Below are 26,156 nucleotides of genomic sequence, written 5' to 3' on the forward strand. Positions count from 1 at the left end.
CTTTCAAATTCTAAAGGTGGCAGGGGTAAAATACAGGGAGTGAAAGGCTATTTACAATTCATACAGAAACCAGATGGCAGTTATAAGAGTCGAGGGACATGAAAGGGAAGCAGTGGTTGGGAAGGGAGTAAGACGGGGTTGTAGCCTCTCCCCGATGTTGTTCAATCTGTATATTGAGCAAGCAGTAAAGGAAACAAAAGAAAAATTCGGAGTAGGTATTAAAATTCATGGAGAAGAAATAAAAACTTTGAGGTTCGCCGATGACATTGTAATTCTGTCAGAGACAGCAAAGGACTTCGAAGAGCAGTTGAAAGGAATGGACAGTGTCATGAAAGGAGGGTATAAGATGAACATCAACAAAAGCAAGACGAGGATAATGGAATGTAGTTGAATTAAGTCAGATGTTGAGGGAATTAGATTATGAAATGAGACACTTAAAGTAGTAAAGGAGTTTTGCTATTTGGGGAGCAAAATAACTGATGATGGTCGAAGTAGAGAGGATATAAAATGTAGGCTGGCAATGGCAAGGAAAGCGTTTCTGAAGAAGAGAAATTTGTTAACATCCAGTATTGATTTAAGTGTCAGGAAGTCATTTCTGAAAGTATTTGTATGGAGTGTAGCCATGTATGGAAGTGAAACATGGACGATAAATAGTTTGGACAAGAAGAGAATAGAAGCTTTCGAAATGTGGTGCTACAGAAGAATGCTGAAGATGAGATGGGCAGATCAGATAACTAATGAGGAAGTATTGAATAGGATTGGGGAGAAGAGAAATTTGTGGCACAACTTGACCAGAAGAAGGGATTGGTTGGTAGGACATGTTCTGAGGCATCAAGGTATCACCAATTTAGTATTGGAGGGCAGCGTGGAGGGTAAAAATCGTAGAGGGAGACCAAGAGATGAATACACTAAGCAGATTCAGAAGGATGTAGGTTGCAGTAGGTACTGGGAGATGAAAAAGCTTGCACAGGATAGAGTAGCATGGAGAGCTGCATCAAACCAGTCTCAGGACTGAAGACCAGAACAACAACAACACATGGATACTACGAGATTAATGATTGTTGATCTGGCTATTATGGATTATCTACCTCTACATCTGTACTCTGCAAACCACTGTGAGGTGTATGGCAGAGAGTATATCCCATTGTATCAGCTATTAGGGTTTCATCCTGATCCATTCACATATGGAGCATGGATGAATGATTGTTTGAATGCCTCTGAGTCATGCAGTAATTATCCTTACCTTATCCTCATGATTCCTCTGTGAGTGATACATAGGGGGTTGTAGTATATCCATTGAGTAATCATTTAAAACCCATTCTTGATACTTCGTTAATAGACTTTCTCGGGATAGTTTATATCTGTCTTCAGGAATCTGCCATTTCAGTTCCTTCAGTATCTCTGTAACACTCTCCCATAGGTTAAACAAACCTGTGACCATTCATGCTGCCTTTCTCTGTATACATTCAGTATCCCCTGTTAGTCCTATCTTCACAATGTCCTGATCTCTGAGGTTATGATTAGGCAGTGTCCTAACTGTACAGTTTAAATTTATGAAATAATCTGTTATATATGACACCATTTCACACAATACATTCCATTATGCGTTCACGTAATGTCATACACTTGACATCATGATGACATTTGTGAAACACTATTTTCTGATTTGTTTTGCCATCTTGTCTGATTATGATTTGTCATATTCACTTCCCATCATTCATCACACTGACAGTTACCATCTGTAGCATGCAAGAGAAAAGCCGCTGACACCGCAAGTGCACTTTTACCTTGAGCTCAGTCCACTCTGTAGTGGAGCGGTCAGTGCTTCTGACAACAGGCCCGGATTCAGTTCCCAGCCAGGTCGGAGATTTTCTCCACTTGGTGTGTGTTTTGTTGTCCTCATCATCATTGACACACAATCACCCAATGTGGCGTCAACTGAAAAGACTTGCAGCTCAGCGACCAGACTTCCCCACATAGGGTCAGTGCCATACAGTCATTTCATTTTAGCCGAAGTACAGTGTTAATATTAAGTGCAGTTTTGGAGCTGCCTTATTATAAGATGCTGAAAAATGCTAATGCAAATTCTTTACAGACAAATGGAAAAACTGGTAGACCCCGAGCTTGTGGAAGATCAGTTTGGATTCTGTTGAAATGTTGGAACACGTGAGGCAATACTGACTCTACAACTTATCTTAGAAGTAAGATTAAGCAAAGGCAAACTTATGTTTCTAGCATTTGTAGACTTAGAGAAATGTTTTGACAATGTTGACTGGAATACTCTCTCTCAAATTCTGAGGTGGCAGGTGTAAAATACAGGGAGCGAAAGGCTATTTACAATTTGTACAGAAACCAGATGGCAATTATAAGAGTCGAGGGGCATGAAAGGGAAGCAGTAGTTGGAATGGGAGTGAGACAGGGTTGTAGCCCCTCTCCAATGTTATTGAATCTCTATACTGAGCAAGCAGTAAAGGAAACAAAAGAAAAGTTCAGAGTAGGAATTAAAATCCATGGAGAAGAAATAAAAACTTTGAGGTTCACCAGTGATATTGTAATTCTGTCAGAGACAGCACCGGACCTGGAAGAGCAGTTGAACGGGATGGATACTGTATTGAAAGGAGGATATAAGATGAACATCAACAAAAGCAAAATGAGGATAATGGAATGTAGTCGAATTAAATCAGGTGATGTTGAGGGAATTAGTTAGGAAATGAGACACGTAAAGTAGTACATGGGTTTTGCTATTTGGGGAGCAAAATAACTGATGATGGTCGAAGTAGAGAGGATATAAAATGTAGACTGGCAATGGCAAGGAAAGTGTTTCTGAAGAAGAGAAATTAGTTAACATCGAGTATAGATTTAAGTGTCAGGCCGTCTTTCCTGAAAGTATTTGTGTGGAGTGTAGCCGTGTATGGAAGTGAAACATGGACGATAAATAGTTTGGACAAGAAGAGAATAAAAGCATTCAAAATGTGGTGCTACCGAAGAGTGCTGAAGATTAGATGGGTAGATCACATAACTAATGAGGAAGTATTGAACAGGATTGGGGAGAAGAGAAGTTTGTGGCACAACTTGACCAGAAGACGGGATCGGTTGGTAGGACATGTTCTGAGGCATCAAGGGATCACCAATTTAGTATTGGAGGGCAGCGTGGAGGGTAAAAATCGTAGAGGGAGACCAAGAGATGAATACACTAAGTAGATTCAGAAGGATGTAGGTCACAGTAGGTACTTCGAGATGAAGAAGCTTGCACAGGATACAGTAGCATGGAGAGTTGCATCAAACTAGTCTCTGGGCTGAAGAACACAACAACAAGATGCTTCATTAGTATTTGATTATTTTCATTCTGCGAAGGAATTTGTATATGTTGTTGTATTGGCTCAGTGTCATTGTGTGAGCTCATTCTGCATGAAATCACCTTCTTTACCCTTTTCTGAAATATGCTTCATTTTTTAAATGTAGTACTTAGGTCTTTTCAACATTTCTCATAGCTATTTTAATACTCATTTTGACCTCTTCTAATGGTATTGTGCAAATTTAATTCACATAAGCTCTTGAGCCATTAGTAAAGAAACAGATGTAACAATATTGTTTTTGGAACTATTATTAACAAAGACATGGAGAAGGGAGGAGCTTAGGACTATTATAGAGATACTTTGTTATGCACCAGGAGGGTTTACAAAGCTGCTCTCTCTCTCTCTCTCTCTCTCTCTCTCTCTCTCTCTCTCTCTCTCTCTCTCTGTCTCTCTCTGTGGCGCAGTGGTTAGACACTGGACTCGCATTCGGGAGGACGACGGTTCAATCCCGCGTCCGGCCATCCTGATTTAGGTTTTCCGTGATTTCCCTAAATCACTCCAGGCAAATGCCGGGATGGTTCCTTTCAAAGGGCACGGCCGACTTCCTTCCCCGTCCTTCACTAAATCGATGAGACCGATGACCTCGCTGTCTGGTCTCCTTCCCCAAAACGACCATCCAATCTCTCTCTCTCTCTCTCTCTCTCTCTCTCTCTCTCTCTCTCTCTCTCTCTCTCTCTCTCTCTTTCTCTTTTTCTCACTTTCTCACTCTTTCACGAATTCTCACCATGTTAGCTTTTTACAGACTGCTATTCACTATTCATTGATCAAATAGTCTCCTTGCTATTTGTTTCCAGTTGATCACTATCTGTAATTTCTTTAAAAAGTGTTCTGTAAGAACTCGGCCTTTAAGATTGCAGAGACATGACATGCCTATAGGCTCAGCACCACTAGCCTTTGTATCAACAGGAAGATCAGCAGTGTACTACATGTGTCCAATAAGAAGGTATTAACCAAATTGGGAACATGAAATCAAGTGCCATCCGTATAATTTGTCGCAGTATGTAAGTCACACGTATTGCATATGTGTCCTAGAACAGAGTTCATCTGCTTCAAAAGAAGAGCTTTAAATGCCAAAATCTGGTCATATAACTACCACTTGTATGGTGAAGGTATGATGGTAAATGTGGATCAACATCCAAGAAGCACATTTCTACACATCTCCATGAAAATATGTAAATATCTCAGATATTCATAGAGTGTGTAACAGAGTTTGCTCTTTTTATGCTGAGGAAAGGTAAATACTAGTGCTGATGAGTAATATCCTATATGGGAGAACCTCATGTACCAAACCTCTCTAGAAACTTTCAACAAGACCAGTGTCACAATAGACATTCGGAGCACGTGCGAATACCTGTGTCAGCACCTGCACGTGTGTGTCTCTGTGTGTGTGTGTGTGTGTGTGTGTGTGTGTGTGTGTGTGTGTGTGTGTGGTGGTGGTGGTGGTGGTGGTGGTGGGGGGGGGGGGGGGGGGCTGGCTGTTGACATTCTGTCTTTTTCCCGTGTCCTTTTAAACATTCTTGAGTGTGAAGCCAGTGCTGACCCTCATTCCAGTGACCATGTGCTGATATAGATAAACATTCCAGATACTGAAATCCCTAAAAGAAAGCTATTAAAATGGGTTTTCAGCAGAACAAATCTGATGGTGTCTAACCACCTGGAAGGACTTAAACACTAAGGTAGTGTTCAGCACTGGGTAAATGACATTACAAATGTAATCCATTACACTGCTAAGTGCCGATGCACCTCTACCAAACAACTCAGTTAATCTTTTTTTTTTTTTTTTGGGGGGGGGGGGGGGGGCAGTCTGCCTGCTGAATGATGAATGTCTTCATACAATGAGAAATTCAGCAAGAATTTATTATTTGTAGATGATTTTTATTTCAGTCAATACTTCAGGGCCTTGAGTGACAGGTTTTTCAGTTTTTCAATTGTGGAAACATTTTGTGTCAATTGTAACCACACTTATCACATTTTAATGTTCTGCAGTTGCAATTACTATTATCTATTTCACCCATTTGGTGAGATTTCTGGGCCTCATATGTGGTGACACTTGTCCTGACTTCGACGTGTAAAGGAGATGTAGCTCGAGGTTATGATAGGACATACATGTTCCAGTTTTATAATGCATTTGCATGATCCATGTTGGATATATCATGCTTGGCATGTGTACTTTTCAACACAGACAGGAATTAGGCTCATCACATAAACTTATAAAACTAGCCTTACTTCAAACTTTCTTGTGGAAGTGGGAGGACACCACTTGCAATCTGTCTGCAAGAAATCTTATTTCTTGGATCATTGCATCAAATAATGTTTAATGCTCAAGTACATTAAGACTGTTTGCTTTATATAAAGTCTCTCCAGCATTTTATAGATCATATAATGTTAATGGAAAACAGATATTTCAAAATACATAGGTGTCTATCCTTTGTGCATCCATTCAGTTTCAGGTAAAATCAAATCAGTAAACTTTATTATTGTCATTTGCTGCTGGAATTCCATTCTTGGCCACAGCTTATTGATATACACATCGGGCCTTCCATTTCATGATCAGACCACAAGACAAAATTGAGAAAATTCATCACTCACAAACTCTTCATGGAGGGACATCTGTATCATTTCTTGCCTTATTTCTCAAGGACCTGGAAACAGGGACTGACAAGACCATTCCCCAAGAAGGGATCTGCCAAAAAACCCTCCAGCTACAGACCCAGCAATGTTTAAGACTTAAGAACATGTAGATCATGGTCAATTTACTAATCACTTAATCTGGGATAACTTTCTAGACAAATACCAATTAGGTATATGCAAAAAACTGCAGCATGACAACTGCTCTTACAAAAGTTCCGGTCGAACTGAAGCTAGCTACGGACACTCAAGAAGACAGCATTATTTGCTTTTTGGACTTTAGCAAAGCTTCCAACATTGTTCACTTGCAAAACACACAAGCCAGAATTTTTCTATAAGTAATGTACATTGATTCCACTCACACATTACATTCTGCCAATAGTGTCTACTGATCAGAGAAAAACAGTTACAGTGGAGAGAAGTAGCGTAAAGGACCCCATAAAGATCAGTACTAGGTCCATTACTTTTCTCATTATATCTTAATACTATGTCACTGATCTCTCCCTCTCTCTCATGACAAGTATCACTGATGACCTCAGTTATACGTGTGTGCAAGACCAACATATTTGCGCACAACCATCAAGCATGTCAAACTGATATAGCTGCCTTATCACAATGGGCACGGAATACAGGTTTGAAACTTAATCCATCAAAAATGCAAGCAGTTTTAGTAGCTTACAAAAGACCTAATACACCTCTGTTCAGAGAATCATTTCATCCTTAATAGTAAACAGAGCAGAAACAATTTTTTGCTCTGTGAAAAGAACTGGGGATAATTTTGGACCATCACTTATACTAGACAGAACCACCAACTGCTGTTTGTAAAAGGTGTCCAAATCTCTTCATGCACTCCATAAATGTAAAAAGGTATTTCCTCCTGAGCTTAAAAAGAAACCTGTAGAATCACTTGCGCCCCCAGTTCTTGAGTATAGTAATACTATTCTTCAAGAACTTTCCTATGAGAGCTCACACCAGACAAGACATTTGTGTATGATACATTTCTAATATTCATATTTTTGACTGTATTACTATTGCCTTTGAACTGTTATCGTGGCTGTGTGTCTTCATCTCCTTCTCCATCAATACTCTGCAAATCACATCTAAGTGCCTGGCGGGGGGTTCATAGAACTACCTTCACAATTCTCTATTATTCCAATCTTGTATAGCGGCTGAAAAGAATGAACACCTATATCTTTCCATACGAGCTCTGATTTCCCTTATTTTATCGTGGTGATCGTTCCTTCATATGTAGGTTGGTGTCAACGAAGTATTTTTGCATTCGGAGGAGAAAGTTGGTGATTGGAATTTCATGAGAAGAACGCCTTTCTTTTAATGATTTCCATCCCAAATCTTGTCTCATTCTGTGACAATCTCTTGCATATTTTGCAATAATACAAAACATGCTGCCTTTCTTAGAACTTTTTCGATGTACTTCGTCAGTCCTATCCAGTAAGGATCCCGCACCATGCAGCAGTATTCTAAAAGCGGATGGACAAGCATAGTGTAGTCAGTCTCCTTAGTAGGTCTGTTACATTTTCTAAGTGTCCTGCCAATAAAACGCAGTCTTTGGTTAGCCTTCCCCATAACATTTTCTGTGTGTTCCTTCCAATTTAAGTTGTTTGTAATTGTAAGACCTAGGTATTTAGTTGAATTTACGGCTTTTAGATTAGATTGATTTATCATGTAACCAAAGTTTAACGAGTTCCTTTTAGCACTCATGTGGATGACCTCACACTTTTCTTTATTTAGTGTCAACTGCCATTTTTCAAACCATTCCGATATTTCTTCTGAATCGTTTTGCAGTTTGTTTTGATCTTCTGATGACTTTATTAGTCGATGAACAACAGTGTCATCTGCAAACAACCAAAGACAGCTGCTCAGATTGTCTCCCAGATCATTTATATAGATAAGGAACAGCAAAGGGCCTGTAACACTACATTGTGGAATGCCAGAGATCACTTCTGTTTTACTCAATGACTTTCCATCAATTACTGCAAACTGTGACCTCTCTGACGGGAAATCACAAATCCAGTCACATGACTGAGACGATATTCAATAAGCACACAATTTCACTATGAGCCACTTGTGTGGTACAGTGTCAAAAGCCTTCCGGAAATCCAGAACTACAGAATCGATCTAAGATCCTTTGTCAATAGCGCTCAACACTTCATGTGAATAAATAGCTAGTTGTGTTTCACAGGAACAATGTTTTCTAAACCCATGTTGACTGTGTGTCAATAGACCGTTTTCTTCGAGATAATTCATAATGTTCGAACACAACATATGTTCTAAAATCCGGCTGCATATCAACGTTAACGATATGGGCCTGTAATTTAGTGGATTGCTCCTACTACCTTTCTTGAATATTGGTGGGACCTGTGCAACTTTCCAGTCTTTGGGTACGGGTCTTTCGTCGAGTGAACGATTGTATATGATTGTGAAGTATGGAGCTAATGCATCAACATACTCCGAAAGGAACCTAATTGATACGCAGCCTGGATCAGAAGACTTGCTTTTATTAAGTGATTTAAGTTGCTTCACTACTCCGAGGATATCTACTTCTATGTTACTTATGTTGGCAACTGTTCTTGATTCAAATTCTGGAATATTTACTTCGTCTTCTTTTGTGAAGGCATTTTAGAAGGCTGTGTTTAGTAACTCTGCTTTGGCAGCACTGTCTTTGACAGTATCTCCATTGATATCGCGCAGAGAAGGCATTGCTTGTTTCTTGCAGCTAACATACTTCGCACACAATCAGAATCTCTTTGGATTCCCTGCAAGGTTTCGAGACAAAGTTTCGTTGTGTGCAGTTAAGTGTAGATATCTTCTGTTTGCTCAGCTCTCTATTCACTCTTGGCTCTCCCTTTTTTGTACCTTCAGCCCTTAACATTACTATCTAAACATCATAGCAAAATTACTGATTTTCCACAAACAAAAGTTTTCTCTATACCACTACATAACACAGCTGTCTTCCAAAATCATTTTTTGCTAAGGGAACCCAAGTTTCAATCTATGTTCCTCAAAGAAATTACGCTCCTTTCCAACTTTGACATGTAATGTTCCACCTTCTATAACAACAGTTATCTCTTACACACACAAAATGTAAGTTAATGCTGATGAATAGGAAGAAAACTCCCATACTGTTCAAATACAGTATTAGTGGTATGCCATTTGAAATGTGTTAATTAAATATCTGGACGTAACATTGCAAAGTGATTTGAAATGGAATGAGGCATGTGAGGTCAATAGTAGGGAAGGCAAATGGTCAGCTTCTATTTATTGGGAGGATTTTATGGAAAGTGTTGCTTATCTGTAAAGGAGACTGCGTATAGAACATTAGTGTAACTCATTCTTGAATACTGCTCAAGTAGTTGGGTTCCTCACTGCATAGGATTAAAGGAAGACATCGAAGCAGTTCAGAGGTGTGCCACTAGATTTATTACTGGTGGGTGTGATCAACATGCGAAGTTTACGGAGATACTTTGTGAACTCAAATTGGAATCCCTGAAGGGAAAAAGACATCCTTTTAGCAGTCACTATTCAGAAAGTTTAAAGAACTGGCATTTGCAGCTGATTACAGAATGATTCCACTACTGCCAACTAATATTTTTCATAAAGATTGCAAGTAAAGATAAGAAAAAATAGTGCTCATACATAATTATATAGAAAGTTGTTTCTCCCTCACTCCATTTGCAAGTGGAACAAGACAGGGAATGAGTAGCAGTGGTACAGAGTAACCTCCGCCACGCACTGTTTGATGGCTTATGTGGTATGTATGTAAATACTTATCTGCAGCTCATTCTAGATAACCTCCTCCCTCACCAGTCTATCCCCTTGTCTTAGAGTGTTCTTTATTGAAACAGTCTGCTCTTTCTTAAGAGCTGCTGTTACTGTCAGTATCTCTGTCTTTTCAGGTTTCTTCTCTGTCCCTATCCCTTTGTCCAGATATATTAAACACGGCTTCAAAAGTGCTAAAGTAATTAATATTAGTGTTGTTATTAATGTCTGCTTATGTTATTATTATTATTATTATTATTGATGTTACGTGTGGTGGTCATTATAATAAGCCTCGTAAGAATATCTCAGAGGTACATAACTGAGCCACAAGTGTACATAAAAGTTGAATGTGTTTTGTAATAGTTTTTGAAAGACTCTGATCTGATCAGGCTAAATAAAACTGTTAATAAGTAAAAATAATCATGACATTCCTGCTTGTTGCCTGTGAGTAGAACTTACCTTCAGTAATTGTTCATAAATGGAGGGACTATTTGGGACCTGTGCTAAGTGTGACATAGTGGCTCTTGATTTGGACTAGTGTGTCTACTTGCAGGATAAGAAATGATTTAGGATTTGTTGGGGTAAGATTGTACTTGAGGCTACATTTTTACATTAATGTAGTTGTTTTCAATATCCATCATTTTCTCATGCCTATTTGTGTAGTGTCACTTTGCTTAGTCTTGTGACACAGGGTTGTCTTTCAGTTGACAACATGCTGTGATCTGGTAGATTAATACTTAACCATTAATTAGACATTTACTAAGGTACATCAAGAAATGACATGTGCAAGTCTCAAAATCGGACATAAGGTAAAGCTTTTAAAATGGTGGCTGCAGCTATTGTTATTATCAATCTAACTGATCAGTTTAAATTAGCATCACAGCTTGAAGGTTGTTTGATAGGTTATCCCTTTGCCCGTCACTGGTAGGGGTTGTATTAGACAGTTTTTAGCTGCTATTATCTTTATTGCAGATAGTTAAGTAACAACATCTCTTTAAGAATGTATGAAGCCACAATATTCTGACTTGGCTGGTGCACTTTATATCTTTTGGATTCAGTTTACTTAGTTTTGTATAGTATAATCCATGTTGTGTGGATCACACTTGTAGCTACTCGCTGTGATGTGAAATATGTCATTATGTGTAGAAATAAGGTACATTTCATTTTTGAAAATGTGGCTACATGCTAGCAATTTAAATAACTGGCTTTGTAAAACTTTTAATCTACACCAAAGTTTCATAATATAATTCAACCATACAGTGGAACTTCAATTTTACAGTCTCCGGTTTTACGTTTTTCGTGATTCTACACCGTAAATTGGTAGCCCCTGTGAAAAACCCACAAGATCAATGCTCAAAATTCCCCAATTTCACATTTCTTCCTGGTAAGGTTTAACTCAGTTGTAAATTCTTATTCGGTGTCCCGCTTGACTTCGTCCCATTTTCTTTCTGTTGATGTTTGATGTGGCACAAAAGACAGATGGTTCGCACCACAGGTGGTGGCAGAGTTATGGGAATATTTTAGGCTGTTGCGGAGAAGGGAAATGTGAGAGAGGAAATGCTAACATAATCCACAATTGGTATTGCCAACACAACTTGCAACATTTAGCTTCACCATACAGTTATGATACAACTACTGCTACGTTGCAGCAGTAGTGGAAAAACAAGACAGTCAATGCAAAGTGTTCTGGACCAAGCCAATATGGGATGAAGGGGCCCAGCTATCACCTTTTCTTATGCCCGTTATACGTCAGTCTCACCTTTTTGCATGTATTTTTGATGTACTGTATTCAGCATCAGTATCAATCGTCAACTTTTTAGATTTAAGCACCAAGTTTCAAAGAACATGCATGGTCATAATCGAGGAAATGTCACCCATTTCTTGCTAGTGAACTCTTATAGGCTGGCAACTTGTTAAGTCACCCAGTAGCCTGTGCAGCCACCACACCACTCTAACATATGTAAAATGAGATTGCCTGCTGGATGTGTGGAGAATGGGAGTGGCCCCTCCCTGATGGGAGTGCTGGTAGGGGTGAAAGCATTTTGTGAAGTCCTGAAAATACACTTTTTGAGCAGATGATGTGCTATGACAGAGATTTCACACAGAAACAGAACAAGGGTTTTGCGATAGCACATTTTAAAGACTATCATGTTCAAATCTGACCTGATACAGTGGCAACAACTATGTACACTATTCATGTATATACTTTGCACCACACACACCATAGATTGTAAAGAATGGCAGCAGTGATACAGGGCATGAAGCAAAACTGTAGCACCTAAGCTTTCTTTCAAATTTAGATTTTGCACAGTGTACAGAAATTCGCTGAGCTGACTTCTGATAAGCTTGTGACATCAATTGGGGAAGTAAACTCATTTTTTTTTAATGTTTCTGTTTCTCTCATAAAGCCTTAAATACCACTTTAACAGTGGTGAGCGTATGAAGTGCGGCGCGTAAGAAAAGTATTACACAATAACAGCAATGGTGACGATGTATGTCATTAGGCAGATGTCCACATTTCTGCTTATGGTTTAACCATTTAGCTGCTGAAGGTTTTTGATTTAATTCAATATGTTCATGAAGTTTTGCTTTTTCCTGGGTTAGCTTAATGGATGATCTCTCAAAAATACATGTTTTGAATGTACAATTTGTGGTCGTAGCATGTTGGAAAAACAGCTTAATTACCTTGTATGTGGATACCAATTTCAACTTTTTGATGAGTTTTTACTTGCTGTTTTACATTTGTGATTTTTTTAAGAACTGATGAAATTCATGACCACAAATTATTGTATAAACATTGTATATTAGATTTAATTTCCTTCACTTAGACAAATTTTATAAAAAGTATTGGATAGGATTGTGATTTTTAATCATATATTCAAAATTTCATGTGGTTTTGATCATATTTTGGGGGTTTTAACATTTCCCTTGATTCTGCAGTTCCCTCAATTTTGTGTTTTTTAAGTCTGCAACTAAGTTAAATACCGAATATGGACAAAACTAATCTGATATTTGATGTGCCAAGTAACAGAACTGTTGACATGAAAGGTGCTGAAACCGTAAATATAAAAACAAGTGGATATGAAAAAATGCACTACACTGTTGTACTTTCCATGTTTTGCTGATGGTACTAAACTTAATACAGTGATTATTTTCAAGCACAAAACAATGCCAGAATCTTCTGAAATACTGTCAGGTATTGGTGTTCACGTACATGACAAGGTTTGGGTGTATGAGGCTGGTTTGAAACTGGGATTAACAGAATGTGGGAGAGAAGGAAAAGTGCTTTATTGAAGAAGAGTTTTCTCCTTCTACTAGATGGTTTAACAGTCATCTGAAAAATTCTGTAAAAGAGAAGTTGAGACAGGGAAATACAGAGCTTGCTGTTATTCCGGGAGGACTGACTGCTCAATTGCAACCTCTTGATGCCTCAATAAATAAACCATTTAATATGTATTTGAAAAAGGAATAGAACAAATGGCTGATGGATGAAACCTGAGATGAATTCAAGCCTAAGGGAGATTTAAAATGATCTGCAATCAAATATGTATGTCAGTGGATAAAATAGTCATGTCTACAGTGAGAGATTGTTAAATCTATCAAGAAGTGTGGCGTAAATAATGCTCACAGTGGCCATGAAGACCATCTTATATATGAAGAGGACAACGATGATGATGAAGATAAGAAGAAGAAAGTTCAGATGATGGTTTTCAGGGATTTTAAAGGTCAGATTTGTTTTACAAACTAAGATTTCTTTTTATTTTATTTTTTACTGTGGCTTTGCAATCCAATAATAAAAAGGTAAAAATGTTATTTTTTAAAAAAATTCTTAAAAATTAAGGTGAAATTATTTAATTGGATACGTAAAAAATCTACTCACCAAGTGGCGGTAGAACACCCACATAAAAAACTGTTGTGACTGAAAATCTGATTCTTCAGGCAGAAGGGTTGAAGGGGAAGGGAGAAGGAAAAGGACTGGAGAGGTCTGGGAAAAGAGGTAGATTTTGAGAAAATCACCCAGAACCGCAGGTCAGGGGACACTTACCATACAGGATGAGAAGGAAAGACTGATTGTTGGGGACTGCATCGAACAAGATTTGAAAACCTGAGAGCTTAAAGGCAGAAGACAGAGTAATATGCAAGACAGAGATTACTACTAAAACATCGTGCCTGAGTTAGTAAGAGTGAGTAAGCTAAGTGCATTGTATGCAACAGAAGTGGGAGGGGGTGGTGAAAAATAGACAGGAAAGTCAATGAAAAATGCGGAATACTAAAATGGAGTGAAATAAAGAGTAGTTACAGTGAAGAAAAGCTGAGATGGAAGAAATTAATGTAAATTAAGACCAGATGGGCAGCAAGAACCAAGGACATGTTGTAGTGCTAGTTCCTACCTGCTGAGTTCTGAGTAACTAGTGTCTGGGGGAAGAATCCAGATGGCGTGTGTTGTGAAACAGGCACCAAGGTCACGAATATCATGTTGTAGAGCATCCTCTGCAACAGGATATTGTGAGCTGCCAGCATATACCCTCTGCCTGTCCGCCCCATTAGTTGAACGGTCTGCTTGTTGGAATGCCACGCACGGGGGCTCAGGTTTGATTCCTGGCTGGGGTGGAGATTGTCTCCCCTCAGGGATAGGGTGTTGTGTCGTCCTCATTATCATTTCATCCCCATTGTCGGCGTGCCAAGTCGCCCACCGTGGTGTCACACTCAATAAGACTTGCACTTCACGGCCGAACTTCCAGTCTGGGAACTCCCGGCCATTGATGTCATACACTCATTTCCATTTACCCTCTGCCTATGCCCATTCATCTTAATTGATAATTTGGTGGTAGTCATGCCGATGTAGAAGGCTGAACAGTGTTTACACACTAACTGGTATATGATGTGTTGTTTCGTAGGTGGCTCTCTCTTTAATAGTATATGTTTTGCCAGTTACAGGGCTATTATAGGTGGTGGTAGGAAGGTGCGCAGGGCAAGTCTTGCAGTGGGGATGGCCACAGGGTTAGAAGCCGTAGGCTAGGGAGATGGGTGCAGAAGGAACATAGGGTCTGACAAGAATATTGTGACGACTGGGAGTGTGACGGAAAGCTATTCTAAGTGCACACCATTGGTGACTCAGTATTATCCTGGTCTGGAATGTGTTAATCAGCTACTTTGACAGGGCCATGTTTTCCTAAAATCATGCTCTGAAATGAGGTCCATTCTGTCTGAAATTTTGCCCACCAAACACACACACACACACACACACACACACACACACACACACACACACACACACACAGAGAGAGAGAGAGAGAGAGAGAGAGAGAGATACATACATTCTGCCACCAAAGTATTTTGCCATTTTGTCACCCTTTTCAACTTCTCATTTGAGTGCATATGCAGTGCTCACATCTTAACTATGCAGTGTGTTGTTGGCTTTAGTGTTTTTATTAATTGTTTGGGATAGTAAATTATTTGTTCAACAGAATTTTGCAGAGGACAATTTGTGTAGCATATTATCAGCCAGTACCTTCAGTTACACTTTTAATAATCTAAATTCTAAAAATATTCTTCATACTATGCACTAGAACAATTATTGTCAAATGACTGTTTTGATATATCTATTTCCTCATGCTGTGATAGTCATTCACTTTTGTTGTTTTTAACACCTACAATTATTGGACCAGTTGTGTGTACAGTATATATATTATCTAGCAGATTACGTACATAGCTTCATGATGTTGTATACAGGTAACACTATTGTGTACAGGGAGATAACGTTGTTAGCAAATTATGAAAAATAGAGACTTCCAGGTGGTCAATGCTTACTGCACACATGGGCAGTTAATCGTCAATGTAAATAAACGTAGTGGGCACAAATAAACAAAAATATGTTGTATAGATTTACTCTAACATCAGTGATTAGTATCTGGAATCAGTCACAAGTGTCTAGGAGTTTCTGTCGATCACATCTTTGTATCCATGGGAAATTCAGAAGCCATACACAGATTCGTTGGAATACGTCTAAAGAAGTGTAATTTTCACACACTGAGGTTGCTTACAAAATTGTAATTTGACCATTCCATACTATTTTAGCTCAACCATTGTCCATTTTTGTAAGTCAAGAACTTTAGAATGATGAATAAATTGATTTTAATGTTTGTGTGTGTGTGTGTGTGTGTGTGTGTGTGTGTGTGTGTGTGTGTGTGTGTGTGGATGTGCATGTGGTTGAGTGGGGGTGGGGGAGGTGGAGGAAGGAAGAACTAGCCGTCACAGGAATGCTCAACAAACTGCAGTCGAAAATATTACAAGAAAATCATTGAGCTTTCCCAGGGAGGCTTAGCAACAAAATGCCGAGAGTGAACATTCCAAAACAAGTTAAGAAACTTACTCCAACTTTCAAATAATGTAATAATTATGATGATAAAATTAGAGAAATCCGTGGTTGGGCAGAGGGGTGTCAATAGTTGGGGATCTACATGCTTAATTGTAAATTTTCTTTTTAATACACAGCTGACCATTAAAATTGCAACACTGTACCATCTGCTTCGATATGCAAATGATTATCGTTTCAGCATAAGTGTATGAAGTGGTTAGGGCTAATGCATATAAGGCAAGATTACAAGTATTTCATTTAGATATTGCATTTGAATGTCAGTTGTTTGTGAGAACATCATGTTATGCCTTCTGTGAGAAGGAGATATGTCGATGAGCACATGTCAGAATCCAATAATGGCTGTATCATTGCCCATGGAGACTGCAGTTTGCCATTCCACCAAATTTCTGCTTGGATAGTTGGATTACATGACAGTCACACAAATATGGAATCAATGGGCACAGGAGGCCCATGCTGATTGCTGTGGGAGATCTCAATGGCCCCACAAGTACAGCTCTTGAGAAGACATACATATTGTCCACTTGGCCATGCAGGATCATACTGCCACATAACTTATTTAGAGACTCACTTGTTGCAAACAGAAAGTGCCATAACATCTGGAGCACCATGGACTGTCAGCATGACAACTGTTGTTGCAGCTTCCCATGATGTGGCAGCAGAGAAAGATGTACTGACAGTGGTGTGCACAACGATAATAGTGGACACAAGAATGGCATCACATTATCTTTTAAAATAAGCTCTGCTTCTGCATAACCATCAAGATGTATGTATGTGTCCATGTGAGGAGCTCCAAGGAGTATGAACGGCGACAAATTGCATTCGTTGTCATCATATAGTCCCAGCACCTGGCATGATAATTTGAGCTGCTATTGTGTACACAACATAATCACCTCTGTTTCACATAGCCAGCAATTTGGACAGCAGCCATTTCTGGTGTCCTAAGGGTGGTGGCTTTTGGCAATGTTGACTGGAATACTCTCTTTCAAATTCTAAAGGTGGCAAGCTCAGCTTGGCTCAATGCCTGCTTGGGTTTGAATGAGTGCTGCTGTCATAGGTGGCAGCTACGTGTACTAAGTTTTGCAACCTGTTTACCTCCAAATCAGCTACATATTTAATCATAGTTTCTACCTACTGCTTTGTTATTGGTCAGCAGTCCATATAGTGCAAACGAGGAGAAATTTTAGTACTAAATAAGGAACGTTGACAGCCGTAAGCAGTTCAACAACCTTTACTTTGCAAGAATGAACAGACAGTCATAGATATTAACAGTGAACGTGGATGTACAGTTATCAACAACGAAGGCTAAAAAAGGGACCTTCTAGAACAAAAATTCAATACTCACATATAACCAGTTATCCACCAACTGTATATTGAATGAAAGCGAAAACAAACTGAGCTAGTGAACGTAAGTTTGATTCAAATGGATCAAGGAGTTTGACTTAGCAGGGAAAACTCTCTCTCTCTCTCTCTCTCTCTCTCTCTCTCTCTCTCTCTCTCTCTCTATGTTAGTTCAGTACATCTGTTCTATCAATATTTCAATATTTAGATTTGCGTTAACACCAGATTCCAATATTGTTTTATTTATTAAGTAATAGATTGTCACAGAAATGTCTACTGTACTTAGAAATCAGTATTACTCTTTTATGAAATTACATTCACACAACAGGAATCCATAAATGAATTCATAATTACTGATTAAAATTATGTTTGCATATCCTGTAAAAAGGTATATCTATATTTATGTCGTTCTAGCTTTTGAAGATTTATATTTGCTTTAGTCTGTTAAAACATCTTTTATAATTATTTGTAAAGTAAATTTGTCACATTGGGTGTCATAGTGTTAATACTGAAAATGAGGGTATGAAGTGAACTACTAAATTATTCGAAAATCAGTAACATAGAAAATTAATGGTAACTTCTAGTTACTGTCTAATATAACATATTATTCTGCAGGAACCTCATGTGTACAGGACATACAAACTGTACTTTTTGCAAGTTGAGTACATTTTATAGCACTGGGGTGCAAGCTTGTGCTAATAGCCCTTAATCTTGTCATTCATGAATAGTAGCTGTATTTTTTTAAGTGTGTACTACAATTCTTTGATGGCTGCAGCTATTAAATAATGTTTGTAATCAGGATGTATATTTAAACTCCTTATTAAGTGGATGTGTTATTTATTTTACTTTAGTTTCATCACTAATGGCCCTTTCATTGATGGAATGTTAACCTTTAATTACCCATTTACTCTAGTTAAATGTAATGCAGTGCATTTGTTTAGAGATATACTGTTTTTTTAATTATTCCTAACCTTTTTTAATAACTGTCATGTGTTTGCCTTGGTATTTAAGCATTTAATGCTGTGTGGAGGGTTGTCCATATATGAGAATGGATGTTTTCTAAATGATTTTTGTCATGCAGGTGCGAACTCTGTGCCAGGATTGGTTTCCAATTGATTATCCCTATTCATGGTATGAGGATATCACTTCAAATCCAAGGTTTTATTCACTAGCAGCAGTTTATGATGGAATTATCATTGGCCTCATTGTGGCTGAAATAAAATCTTATTTCAAATTGAACCGAGAGGTAAGCAGATGTCGTGTATTATGATGTTGAGGTGCATACTCCTAAGGTAAGTCACTTTACTCCTGAGCTTAACAGAGTGAAGCTGTGCAACTTTAACAGAGTATGAAGGCTGGAAGCAGACATTCTAGACTTGCTGCTGTTTGCCGACAGGACCAAGCTTTTCACTGGTTAAGAAACGACTCTTGTACTCGGAAGAAATCGCGATTAAAGTTTTCTGAAAACACCAAATGCTCGAATGTTTCCGTAGCCAGATCAAGGCCAGCCGTGTTCTTGTCGAAATGAGTCAGTGACCTCAACATCATTGAGGTGTTAATTTTCAGGATGCTTGTGATGTGTGAAAAAGTAATTAATTAGCCAGAAGTGCCTTGAAATAATGCAGTAATCTCTGTGTGAAAGGTCTGAAAGTATTGCTATTAGTATTGCTGTGTAGCTCAGCTGATGTGTCTGAAATAATGTCTGCTAACACAAAGCAGGAAAAGGGGTAATCCACACCAGTTCAAAGGAAAATTGAAAACATAGTTCATCAACCATTCCTTACAGAAATTATCAGATTATCTAGATTCAAGAATTGAATATTCTTGTAAGCTTTAGCTACATGATCTTTTTCCTGGTAGCACTTTGATATAACTGAGGAAACATTGGCTTTACTTCTAATTTACTAGTATGCATTTAGCAAGCACAAGCACAAATCATATTTTGAAGTACAGTGGCAATTTATTGTTATAACAGAGCACAGACTAAGTTTTTACGCGGTGTCTATCTTGTTAATGTGCATTTTGATTTGTCCCACATCCTGAAGGTTCTCCTCCTTGAACCCACCTATGGAACATGATGAATGATAGCAGGTGACATCACTACCCATTTTCGAAAATAAGCTTACTATCCAACCTGTGTTTGCATCACTCTGTGTCCTCTCATCAGTGAAGTCATAATCTGGTTATATCAAAGGAAATGTATCATTGCTACAAGTAAATTGTTTGGTATATGTTGCAAGAAAGCTGAAGCAATTAACAAACATTACCACAAAAACATACAACACAACACATACAATTGCTGTCATTCCTCAGATGGAATGCTAGAAGCTAAATGGAATGAACTTCTAAAATCAACAAATAAGTATTGGAAAATTACAATGTATGATTGTAACAAAAATCATCATCATAGAACTGGAAATGAGAAAAGAAAGAAGAAGATTTTTGTTGTATGTGATTGTCGCTGTGCAATGTGGGTGCACCAAATTCAAAATGGCATTTTTAGAAACGAGGTACCTCGCTTCATAAACAACAACAAAATGCTGATCTTCATAAATTCATTTAACAAATCAGACAAAATTAATAAAGAATATTCCATCATGTGGATATAAATTGTGTCTGCAGTAGCAGCAGTAAAGAGGAAATCTTAAGAACTTAATTTGACTGATGCGTTCATTATATTTTATAGATCCCATCAAGAAGTAGAATCTTCAGGGATGTTAAACAAGTCAAAGTATGCATTAACAAAAGATAAGGAAACCACAGAAACTTAATCTGCATATTGTATTAGCAATAAACTATGACTCTATCACTCAGGGAATGGAAACCACTGAATTACAGGCACTTAAGATGTGTCGACGGAACCTGTAATCTGTAAGTGAAAATGTGTCATGATGATCACTCAATTGCAAAATTTTCCAGATTAGTCCCTCATTCGGATCTCTGGCCTGGGGTTTGCAAAGGAGAAAAAGATTGAATAACCTATAAAAGGGTAACAGTACATGACTTTCCAAACAACATACAGGAATTCAGCCAGGTAATATTGACAGCAACCGCCGATATTTCGGTGGGAGCACACCCTGCCACTTTCAAGGCAAACAGTAGAATCCAAGAATTGTGGAATGGAAGCTAGAAAATCTGAAAAGGGGACAGCAAAGGCTTAATCTAGATATAGTAGGGGTCAGTGAACTGTTTAATGGAAAGAAGACAAGTTTAGTGTCAATAGTCAAGGAGTGCAGCTGGTGACAATTGAAATGCATTAGTAGTAGTAACAACTGATTGTTTTTTAACCAAGAAACATAACTCAATACACATTTTGTGGCGACTAGTGTCCACATTACTTGAATACCAACTGAAAAGTCAAACCTTGATGTTGCCTGAAAGGTGCTCACAATGACAGGCTCAGTGAAAGCTGGTTGCTTAAGGACAATTAGCAATAGGGTCTCATGAAGCCATTGCCTCAAGAATGGTTGAGACGAAAGTCCTACACAGCCTTGAGCTTGCGGGCAGCTGAGCTGCAGGCTTAGGGATCCATGACCTCAGCAGTTTGGTCCCATAAAACCTTACCACAAATTTCCAAATTTTTGCCAGCAATGCATTGCACTCGAGGGCAGCTGATGGAAGGCCATTGAGTATTAAATGGCAAGTGTTCATGAAAGTAGTGAAGATAACTTGTTTAACGCTGCAGATGTGAGTGATGCTCAGCCCGGAGCATGCACGATCTACAGAGTTGTCGAACTATGGCCTAAATATCCACCAGCGGATGGATACTGGAATGGCGTTTTGCGAGCATGTAATTTCGCCTAGGAAAGTGGTGATCATGACTGCAGCACCATTTACTCTGATCTTCACACCACATATCGGTGAGGCTGGAGTTATCTGATACCTTAGAGGCAGCGTGAAACATGGTTGTTAACAGCCTGCAAATTTCATTGCTGCTTGCTGTTTACATGCAATTTCCTGAGGTAGTGTTACTTGTAAGACAGGTCATTTACAAAAGAGATGGTGGTGTCATCTGGGAGAGGATGTGGTACCTGCAGGGGGGAGACTCCACAAAGGTGTGGAAGCAGTTCTGAGAAAAGGGAAAGCAGGCTTTGTCGGCATACAGGAAAGATGAACCGGATGCGACATGCAGCTGATACTTTCCGTAGAATTTCGAAGAACGCACAACCTGAGGCGTAGGAAAACCCCCACAAGCAACAGAAGCAAAAGCTCACAGCTGAGAGGTGCCAATGTGGGCGCACATGTTGCCCACGACCGGAGGCATCTGATACAGGTGCCCAGGAAGGGGAGGTCCAGGACAAGAATCAGAGGAAGACATGCTGTGTCCAGGTGTAATGCCAGTTGAAAGACTGGGTGAAAATCAGAGGCACAGTGGTGTCAGTACAGGAATAAGACTATCTGGACTATATCATGTGAGCATTATCGAAGAACAGGTGGTCTCATGAGCAGCTGCAGGAGAACCCAGAGAAGTGGCCAACAGAGAGAGGTGCAGAGAACTAAACGTGTCACACTTGGATGGAACGTCATCCACATCTGGAAAGGAAACAGTGCAGAACGGTGGGGATACCAAAGGCATGGGTGTAGGCTCTGCGATCAAAGGGAAGGAAATTTGACACCAAGGGCAAAACTACAGCAGATGAGAACTTCTGGTGCTCAGGACAGAGAGAAGTGACCAGCAATCAGCACAGGCAAAGGACGGAGCAGCACTGTCACCACCAAACCAATGGGAGAAGCCCCCCAATAGAGAATGTGAACAGCAGATACCACAGACACAGAAGGTGAGGCAAAAGGAGAAGGAGGCACAGAAACCTGAGAAATGGGTGATTCGAGAAGAGAGGTGGTGCCAGGAGTTGGCAAGACAGGCCGCAGGACTGACCTGGGCAACCAGGCTGGCATCGGTGTCAACAGGGGTGGCCACAACAAGGCCAGTGTCATCCAAGACAGTTAGAAAGAGTGTTCTGAGGGTCTGTGAGAGGAGGATTGTCATTGGTGTTTACAGGGCTGGCATCGACCAGCCTGATGAAATGGCTGGCGTCAACAGGGCTGGTCACAACAGGGCCAGGGTTGGCTGGGACAACGATGAGAGGGACGGCAGCACTGAGGCAAGTGGCACAGGAGGCCATGCCAGCATATAAGAGGTGGCCACCACTGCGGTGGTGGCAGGTTGTTACACAGGCTCCCAACCAGCAGATCGCTTACCCATGGAGTTCTGTTTGAGTAGCTGCCATACCTTTTCCTGCTGTTGATGGTGTTGCACGTGCGTCTGTTCCAGACATTGCTGCTAAAATTCCAGAAACTGTTTGTTGATCATGACAAACTATCACACAAGTGAATGTCAGCCTCATCGACAGTTTAATGCCCGTGGCTGAGGGGTAACTGGCAACAGTTGTAGTGCACTGGTAGCTATAACAGCTGTTTATTTTCTAACTGAGAAACAACTTGGTACACAATTTCTGGCAAATAGTGTCACACTATTTTAATGCAAACTGAAAAGTCAAACATAGATGTCACCTATAAGATGCTCACAACAACAAGGTCCACGAATGCCATAGTCAGTGGTGAGCAGATTGGATTGCTTGTGGATGGTTAGCGATATATTCCAACAAGGCTGTGGGCTTGTGGGTGTTTCAGGCAAAAGTCCTGTGAGGTGTTGAACTTGAGAGCAGCTGAGATGTAGGTCCAGCACAGCATGACACACAAGAGCAGCTGGCAGAATCCCATTGGCACATTGCACTCAAGAACAGCTGATGGAAGTCCAGTAGGTATTGAATGGTAGGTACTCCCGGTGATAGTGAAGAGACTCCATTCAATGGGCTGCAGATGTGGCCAGTGCTGAGCCCAGTGTGTGGACTGACCGCAGAGCGGATGGATACTTGTGTGGCATTTAGCAGGCATGTGTCTTCGCATAAGAAAGTGGTGCATGTGACTGCAGTGCTGTTTACTTTGATCTGCAGGCTTCATATTGGTGAGGTTGGCTCTCCCTGATGCCATGGAGATGTGCAGCTTGATTGCAAATAAACTGTCGAATTGTGTTGATGTCTGCTGTTTACATACAATCTTCTGAGGTAGTGTTACTAGCAGGCCAGGGTGCAGCTACCAGCAGTATATGTTTGCAAGACTAGTGGCCTTATCACCAAGCAGCAGCCCTGCATACACAGTAGCAAAGATTTCTGGTCAGGGGAATATAGCATAATATAAACAACAGTGGAAATGTTGTAGTGAGAATGTTTCTCATGAATATGAAGGTAGGGCAGAGAATGAGGTACTGTGGCCATCTCAGTGATTTGATTATTGTCACCGTAATCTACAGAGGACCAATGCCAACAACAATAATTCGGATATAAATTCTGACATCACAAGGAGAAGCTGAAGAGAGATGGAGACACTGAATGTGTTATTCATTGTGTAAAGAGAGGTGAAAATCTAATGATCAAGGCTGACTGGAACACTGTAGTAGCAGAAGAAATGGGAGACAAAGTTACGGAGAATATGTCTTGGTAATAGTAAGGAGAGAGGAGAAAATTGAGTTCTGCAGTAAATTTCATCTAGTAATAACAAATCTACTGTTCAAAAATTACAAGAGGAGGAGGTATTTTGGAAAAGGCCTGTAGACATGGGAAGATTCTATTTGGATTACATTATGGTTAGACAGAGGTTCTGAAATTAGATATTGGATCGTAAAGGATGCTCAGAAGCAGATATGCATTCAGATCACATTTCAGTAATAATAAAGAGCAGACTGAAGTTTAAAAGAAATACCCAGAAGAATCAATGAAATGGAATACTGAAATATTAATGAGTGAGGACATGCAATTGAATTTTCTTAAGGCTGTAGATACTGTGGTAATGAGAACCGCAATCGACAATTTAGCTGAAAAGGAACTGACATCTTTAAAAATGTGGTGATCACCGACAAATGTAAGAACAAGTAAGGTAACAGTGAAGAAATATTGGGTAACACAACAAACTCTTTAATTGTTCAATGAGAGAAAAAAGTACAAAAATATTCAGGAAAAGACAGGATTACAAAAATGTCACTTTGGAATGAACTAAATAGGAAAAAGCACTGAAGATAAGGCAGAATGACTTCAGGAAAAAAGTGAAGACATAAAAATAAGAAATGTTTATTAGAGGGACTGATTTGGTGTTTAGAAAAGTCAAAACAACTTTCATTCAAATTAAAAGCAAATGTGTCAACATAAAGAGCACTACAGGACTTCCACTGTTAAATGCAGATGAGTTGAAACAGTACACTGACACTTCTACAAAGGGAATTTACATGCAAAACGTATGGGATACAGTATTAGAGTCAGTTTAACATGGCTTTGGAAGACTTGCAATCAAATAAGGTGGAAGGAATAGAGAACATTCATTCAGTTTTTCTAACTCACTGGGGAAGTGGGAACCAAATGACTGTTCATGTTGGTTTGTAAAATCTGTGAATCAGGAGATGTGCCATCATATTTTCGAAAAAATATTACCCACACAATCCTGAAAATAGCAAGCCCAGATAATTGAAAGAACTATAGCACAGTGAGCTTCACAGCTCATCCATCCAAGTTGCTGACAAAAATAATGTACTGAAGAGTGGAAAAGGAAATAGTGGTTCTGTTAGATGATGATCAGTTTGGCTTTAGTTGCCAGAGAGGCATCTCTGACATTGGGCTTGATAATGGAAAAATAACTTAAGAAAAATTAACCATCTTCTTCATAATATTTGTCAACCTAGAAAAAGTATTCCATGATGTAAAATTATCAAAATAGGTGCAAGCTATAGGGAAAGACAGGTAATCTGTAATATGACAAAAAAAAGGACTAAGAACAAAGTGCTAGAATTGGAAAGGGTATAAGATAGGGCTGTAATCCTTTGCCCCTACTGTATATGTTGAAGAAGCAACAATGGAAATAAAAGAAAGGGTCAGGAATGGTATTAAAATACAGAGTAAAAGTTTATCAATGATAAGATTCACTGACAACATTGCTACCTTCAGTGAAAGTGAGGAAGAATTACAAGACTTGTTAACTTGAATGAACATCCAATAACTACACACTATAGATTGAGAATAAAACAAATAAAGACAAAAGTAATGAGTGTCAGCAAATATGAGTTAGCAGTAGACTCAACATCAAAATTGGAGACAACAAAGTAGGCAAAGAGAAGGAATTTTTCTACTTTATAAGCAAAATAATATGACGGATGAAGCAAGGAGGATATAAACATCAGGCTTGTACTGACAAAGAAGGAATTCCTGGCCAAAAGAAGTCTACTAGTATCGAACATCAGCCTTAATTTGGGGAAGAAATTTCTGAGGCTGTACATCTGGCACTCAGCATTGTATGGAATTGAATCATGGGCTGTAGCTAAATTGGAAAAGAAGAGAATTGAAGCATTCAAGATGTGGTGGTGTAGAAGGATTTTGAAAATCATATGGACTGAAAAGTTAAAAGATGAGATGTTCCACAGAATTGACGAGGAGAAGGAGGTGTGGAAAGCATTGACAAAAAGAAGGGACTAGGTGATCAGACATGTGTTAAGACATCAAGAAATAACATCCACGGTGCTAGAGGGTAAAATTTGTAGGGGAAGACAGAGATTGGAATGTATCCAACAATAAATACTTAGTCATCAAATTAATTTCAAAGACATATATACTCCTTGATGCTATTCATACCTACAC

General features: G+C 39.2%; 1 protein-coding gene across 2 annotated transcripts in view; it reads left to right on the top strand.

The window, feature by feature from the left end:
* Window positions 1-26,156, top strand: part of LOC124606999 (N-alpha-acetyltransferase 60) — a 110,263-nt gene that overhangs the window by 6,021 nt on the left and 78,086 nt on the right. For both annotated transcript variants that reach the window (XM_047139147.1, XM_047139146.1), the window contains exon 3: window positions 18,560-18,724. In XM_047139147.1, the coding sequence (XP_046995103.1) occupies window positions 18,560-18,724 (165 nt within the window). The remainder of the gene's footprint in view (window positions 1-18,559; window positions 18,725-26,156) is intronic.

This window comes from Schistocerca americana, chromosome 3 (genome assembly GCF_021461395.2).
Source record: "Schistocerca americana isolate TAMUIC-IGC-003095 chromosome 3, iqSchAmer2.1, whole genome shotgun sequence".
Classification (NCBI taxonomy): Eukaryota; Metazoa; Arthropoda; class Insecta; order Orthoptera; family Acrididae; genus Schistocerca; species Schistocerca americana.